General features: G+C 38.2%; 1 protein-coding gene across 1 annotated transcript; it reads left to right on the forward strand.

Moving 5' to 3' along the window:
• The first annotated feature begins 5075 nt into the window (after positions 1–5075).
• LOC116867534 (olfactory receptor 11H6-like) lies at positions 5076–6044 on the forward strand. The gene has a single exon (XM_032857157.1). The coding sequence runs from the start codon at positions 5076–5078 to the stop codon at positions 6042–6044; it is 969 nt and encodes a 322-aa protein (XP_032713048.1).
• Positions 6045–7098: the final 1054 nt, after the last annotated feature.

The raw sequence follows: 7098 nt of genomic DNA on the forward strand, positions 1-7098 counted from the left end.
TTAAGTTAGCACTAGGAGATGAAAAAGGAAGTGAGGCCAGAAATTAATGCTACTCAGAAATATTTGCCCCAGGTTACTTTCTGCAGGGACTGTTGAATACTGAGAGTTGAGTAGGCTGTCTCCACTCTTGCTGCCTATCTCAGCTTGGATTACAGACATTCTGGCCAGTTTATGCCACCTTATACTAGTGTGCTAAAATGACTAAAACTTGGAGAAGAGAGAAGTTGCCTAACAAGCTACAGAGGGTCTAACAGAAGAAGGTGACATCTGAAACTGGCCTGACGCCCACCTTCCTATGACCATGCCTAGGAAGTCAAAGGGACCTCATTGTCAATGTAGGACTACCATGTGTCTGCTAAAGCAGCAAAGAATAAAAGGATATAAAGTGTCCCCCTTGCACATGATTCCTTGCTGAAATTTTGCCAAAGTAGTTCATTACCCTGAAAGCTCTTTGCAGGCAATGATTGTTTTAAATAAATCTTTGTTCACAATGGGCACTCATTTTTCAATGAGATTCACTGTACCAAGATAAACAAGTTAAACTATAGACAGCAGCTTCTGAATAACCTGTTCAAGTTCGTATTTGAAGTAAAAATATTTTTAAAAGAAAAGAAGCAAAAAATAAAAATTAAAAAAGCGAATAAGAAGAAAAGACATTTATTTTAGAGAGAGAGCACATGCATTCATGTGAACAAGTGGGGTAAGGGCAGAGGGAGAGAATCTTCAAGCAGACCCCCTGCTGAGCACGGAGCCTGATGATCCCACCTGAGCAGAAACCAAGAGTCAGACACTTAACTGACTGAGCCACCCAGGTGCCCCAATTATAATAATGTTAATAGCAGTTTTCCAGGGTGGCTAAAATGCATAACAATGACTAAGAAAGAGTAATAGTTTAAAGCTATAGGCAGATAAATATAATTTTTTTACTACAGGCATCTTATTTGTGGAAAAGGAATAAACCAAGCTGAATTACAGCCAAATGTAAACTCTTACTCTCTGTGAGTTTCTGTTTAATCATTTTAACCGGTAAGACTGTCTTCAAAAGAATTTTATGAGTACTTATGTTAGATAATGCATGTAAAATCTGTTGACACGGTAATCAGCAGATAGCAGGTACTAAAAACTATCATCTAGGTATGATCTAAAGCTAGATAGAGTGTTTATATCCATTATAACAGGAGGAAGATAATTTTAAAACCTAAGGAGACATAGAATCCTTGGTGTTGAAGCCATAAGGGAAGCTCTGAATGTTAAGTAAAGCTCCAGATTTTCCTACTTTCAAAACCTGAAAGCCACTGGATGGTTCCAGGGGGCATCAGTTCCTATGGCCATGAGGTTGCAGGGGGAGTAGACATCAATTTTTTTTTTAAAGATTTTATTTATTTACTTGACAGACAGAGATCATAAGTAGGCAGAGAGGCAGGCAGAGACAGAGGGAGGAAGCAGGCTCCCCGCCGAGCAGAGAGCCCGATGTGGAGCTAGATCCCAGGACCCTGAGATCAGGACCCTGAGCCGAAGGCAGAGGCTTTAACCCACTGAGCCACCCAGGTGCCCCAGTAGAGATCAATTTTAACAGCACCACACTCAGTGATAATGATGGGCAGGGAAGTTTCTTCTAGTGGATGACTGGGGAGATACTCGGGATTGGGGGATTTGTTAAAGTGAACTTAAATGTCATTTGAAGAAGCACAAATAAGGGAAAGGGAATTCCAGGAGCTTTGGGACAACTGGTGATGTCCACTGTGAGGCTGGTTTTTAAAACCCAGAACCAGTCTGGAGGTGTCAGGTGAGCAGCAAACCAGAAGGGCCATTATTAGGTGACAGTCTCACTAACAGATTTAGGGAGACCCTTCCACCTTTGAGCTCATCACTGGAAGTAGCACACACTTGGGGATTGATTGATGCACTGTGATTGTCCCTGCTCCTCCTGAGGGGAGGCCTCCAGGGACAGTATGTGGCCAGAAAGAGATGCATAATAAAATGAAAGGAGAGTTTCCTGATAGTCTACTTCTTTTTGTGTAACAGCTGAAGACAATCTTTTGTGAGTCTCAAACTGTGCTGGTGTAGCACCAGGAATCCAAAATCCTGCACACCTCAGCCCCCTAAGAGGGTACAAGTGTGAACCCCTCGACTGCTACAGAAAAAAAAAAAAACTATAATATTGCTACAGAAAAAAAGGGCTGTGAATTTTTTTATTTTTATCTATAAATATATTTTATATTTTAGAGAAAGTATATAAAATAATACATAATCTTTTTACAAAGCCTTCATTCTTCCCTGCAGGGCATCTCAAATGCCTATTCAGATTACATGTTGTTTAAAAATCTCATCAGGAAAATCTGAGTTACCACTTCGGTTTCACACTATCATCCAGAGAAAAAGATGACAGGAGGCAGTGGGCTTCATATCACTTCAGAGGAGACAAAGTATTTGTAAGTAGTGGATATTTATTTTCATTAGGCATAATTAAGAATTAAGAACACCTATATTTGCAATGAAAGGAAAAACCAACAGGTAGTCCCAGATAGATGCTACAATGACCCAAGGCATGGAGAGAGGGACTTAGAACAATGAGGCAGGAATAGAGGGATTCTCAAAAGACGAAGTCTGCTCCTGAATTGAGAAAAAAAGGAAGGCACTCATAATAGTGAGTTTTATTACAGATAAGAATTGTAAAGAAAACCTTTCTTTTTCTGGACATTTTCTTTCCTCTTCCTTCAAACTTTGATTAACAACTACTCATTTAATAACCACCCTCAATACATCCAAGTCTTCTTCTCAAGGGCTCCTTATTATTTCCTTCACTGTGAGGTGAGTTTACACTGATTCTAACCAAGAATAAAAGGAATATTTCTCATTCAAATAAAACCACCCAAAAACACTCCTTCCTCCCACTCTTGTTCTTATGATGTTTCTTTGCCCTGTTTACATGTAGTATTACCCACCATTGTCAGTTTAACTGATAAGTAAAATTACAGTCACACTAAAGGATGTGGGGCACATACTATATACTTCAGTTAAATTTCAAATACAGAAAATTTAGGTTGTCTAGTTCTGGGTTAAAGCACTATACCATCCCTTACAATCACTGAATTTCCAGCCCACCACCTCTGTCAGTGAGCCCACAATCTTGGAATTATGGTTTATGGTTTTTCCCATTTAAGTACACCAGTCCGTTTGTATGCCATGTTTGCTCTCTGAAGACTCACATTAATCTTAACATATTTGGTCTCCTTTTGGTATTTAGTAGAAAATTCTGTCCTAGAAGATATCTGCCTCATCATCTTAGCTGACATGCCTATTATAAACTATATAGAGAGACGATGAGAAATATATAAATAATCTATGGTGTACGGCATATGGTATATGGCCTCTATGGTATACGGCCTCAGTTCTTAATGCACACTTCCTGAGGTTAATCTTCTACATACACAAGTATAAATTTGATATAAGCAAGTTGTATGTTGCATGCAAAACAAATTGTATCAAAAACAATAAGGAAACACAGCTAATATGTATGTAGAAGACAGCCATGTAGAAAAAAGTTTAGGTTTTAGAATCAACATACTCAGAGGGACAATGAAATTCAATGCTACATTTAGAAATGTGAAAGTACTTGTTTGTTTTAAGGCTCTAGAATTGGAGAGAGCAGAATTTAATGAGATAATGAACATTAAGTGACTGTCACAATAAGTATTTAATGCAAGACAGTGGTTGTTGTCACACTTACAATTTTACAAATCAAATGTGTTTTTAAAAGTGTCCAAAAGTGGGTTCATATCATAAACGCCAAGAATTAGGACATTGTGCAGGTCAAAGAGGAATGGAGGATTTAAGATAGTGATTTCCAGCTTTGGCTAGTAGCCTTATTAAAGTCCTTCTTTATTTTTTATAATAATAGGAATGTGGTTCAAAGGAGGGAAAGCTATAATACATGCACAATATATTTCTGCAGCCATCTGAGAAAAATGGGGTCCACAGTAACAAAGTTTATGGGAAAAGGTCTGAACTAATATCCAAACACCTAAGTTTTAGATGTGTTTCTTCCACGAAGTCCACATGACCTTGGATTAGTCTAACTTCCCTGGTTTCAGTTTCTGTGATGTGAGGAAATTAACTTGATAATCTCTGAGATCCCTTCTGACACTAACATTCTACATGAGTGTATTTCTCTCACAGTTTTAGAATTAAATATATGCTTTTGTTCCTTTTTATTATCTTTTTAATAAGACAATTCATCACCATGTAGTAACAAGATGATGAGACATCAGAGCTGAGAAACTGGGGTTCCTCCTTCTACCTCTGGCTCTTTTTCTATTTGAAAACCAGGATCTCCTAACAAAGGAGTGAAGCTAACTTGGGTCCTTTTGGTATCAAATTAGCTTTTGCTCATCAAGTAAAATTTAAAAACAGGTATAAAAAGCAAATAGGTATGTTAACTAACTAGAATTAAAATAAAAACTTTATTTAAAAAAAGGCAAATAGGTACTTGCTAGCATGGAGTTTGGGGGAGTGTCTTCAGCACCCTGTTTCAGTCAACAGAGTTATTCAGCACAGATCTCCTGACAATATTATGTTACTGAGAACATAGTAAGATGCTCTTTTTCTACTGACCTAGTTCAATTTCAGGTTATATTTAAACTTTGATTTTTCTTAAAATTTTCCAAAATACTATACAAAATTTTCTTTTTAGCAAGAAGAAACCAGATATATAAATATGAGTGTGTAGATTATGAAACTATATACCAAAAAAGAATTAATTTAAATGCAAATGGAGAAAACTAGTTTGGACTCAATGTTACATGATGCCAGTAAAATTTATACTGTGAAAATGAAGACTGAGGTGGGGGTGGTGGCTATGGGAGCATACCAGGTTCTCCCAGAACCCTGATCTCGCTGGGTTAAGCCAGATCCTGAGAAGGGAATGAATGAATTCAGAACCACATAGAGTCTTTTCACAAAAGTGCATTAAAGGAGTATATAGGAGTCAGAAGAAATAAAAAATAACTTTTAAAGAGAAAGAAAATGACTAATATAATGATCCTTATTGCTCATTCCCTTCATAGATTAGGAGAATGAGTATCTCAGAAGCCAACAATATCTCTGGGTCTGTGACTGAGTTCATTCTCCTGGGCTTTCCATGCCACAGGGAGATCCAGGTCCTCCTCTTTTTCATCTTCTCCCTCATCTATCTTCTGACTCTCATGGGGAACACATCCATCATCTGTGCCGTGTGGTCAAGCCAGAAACTCCACACACCCATGTACATACTCCTGGCCAAATTCTCTTTCCTGGAGATCTGCTATGTCAGTTCTGATGTGCCCAAAATGTTGGCCAACATCATCTCCCAGACCAAGAGCATCTCCTATGCTGGCTGCCTGCTCCAGTTCTACTTCTTCTTCTCCATGTGTGCTGCTGAGGGCTACTTTCTGTCTGCAATGTCCTTTGATCGGTTCCTTGCTATCTGTCGACCTCTACATTACCCCACCATCATGACTTACCATCTATGTGCCCGATTAGTGGTTTCTTGCTGGGTAGGTGGATTTCTATCCATACTGATACCTGCTATTCTTATGTCCTGGGTGCCCTTCTGTGGCCCTAACATCATTGACCATTTTTTCTGTGATCTGGGACCACTACTGGCTCTTTCCTGTGCTCCAGTTCCCAAAACTACTCTAACTTGTGCTACTGTGAGCTCTCTTATTATATTCATCACCTTCCTCTACATCCTAGGGTCCTATACCTTAGTTTTGCGTGCTGTCCTTCGGGTCCCAGCTGGCTCAGGTAGGAACAAAGCTTTTTCTACATGTGCCTCACATTTCTTGGTAGTTTCCCTGTTCTATGGCTCAGTCATGGTGATGTATGTGAGCCCAGGCTCCAGGAGCCACCCTGGGACACAGAAATTTGTGACCTTGTTTTACTGCATGGCAACCCCATTCTTTAATCCTCTGATTTACAGCCTTCGGAACAAAGATATGAAAGATGCACTCAAGAAAGTCCTTGGAGCACCATCAAAAGAAATTTCTAAAAATACAGAGAAATGATATAAATTTTCTTATCATTCTCTCAAGAATGCCAAATTTCTCTCACTGGGGGAAAAATATCTTCTGGGCATATCTGAGTGTTTGATTCCTTACTCTTATGAAAGTGAGATTTGTTACACATAAAGAAACCTCATCTTGTCTCAAAAGCAAATACCCACAGTCTTAAAGGTCTCTTGTGGAAAGTTCTGTACAGTTTTCATTCATCAATGTGTCATTTCTCTATTTTGGTCATTTTTTGAAGTCTGAGAGCAAATGTAATCAAGTTGATTTGTATGAAGCTAAGACTTGTATCTTGGCTTTTACCCTACTACTATTTTTTGATTCAAAGTTATCACTATTTTTTTCCTTTCCAATTATTCTATAATGAAACATAGCATCTACTCATTGCACTAACAAAAATTCTGTTGCTTCATTTATAACATCAAGGATCCAGTATCTGTCACTGAAACAGTAGTGTTTTATTCATTTGTGTTTTATTACCAAGCATTGGTAAAGTGTCCAGGGTGTGCAGCAAATGAAAATGGGAAATGATATAGTTGCTTCTTACAGGAAATTCTTAGTCCAATTTTGAAGAAGATACATAGAAAGGCATGCACACATTCACATATGCCAAATCATTAAGTATTCTTTACCCAGACCTGGGTTTCAGCACCTTCTAAGCTCTGAGTAGAGGAACATTTACTGTTACAGAAAATAGGCATCAGAAACCAGGGAACAGACTGTCAAAGTATAAGATACTTACAGGCAACCAGCACTTAATACAAAATTTTTGACTTGGCCTGATCATCTGCCTCTACTGGGAAATATTCATATTTTAGACCAGAGCACAAAATTTCCTTTTTTGGGGAAGGGGTGGTTTTTGAAGCTGTCTCCTATATGTTGGGAAAAAAGCTAACAATTTGACTGACAATGTCCAACCCAGACCAGAACTGATTTAGTTTTCTACGTAAAAATAGATATCTTAAAGTCTTCCTCCAAGTTATTTTGACTTTGGGATATTTTCTGTAATATAATATGCTAAATGACAAAGCTTCCTAGACCACTGGAGGAAAAT

The sequence above is a fragment of the Lontra canadensis genome, unplaced genomic scaffold (assembly GCF_010015895.1).
Source record: "Lontra canadensis isolate GAN:19392208 unplaced genomic scaffold, GSC_riverotter_1.0 scaffold12, whole genome shotgun sequence".
NCBI classification, from domain to species: domain Eukaryota; kingdom Metazoa; phylum Chordata; class Mammalia; order Carnivora; family Mustelidae; genus Lontra; species Lontra canadensis.

Excerpts from the sequence above, each read along its gene's own strand:
- LOC116867534 (XM_032857157.1), top strand. The coding sequence starts at position 5,076 with ATGAGTATCTCAGAAGCCAACAATATCTCTGGGTCTGTGACTGAGTTC.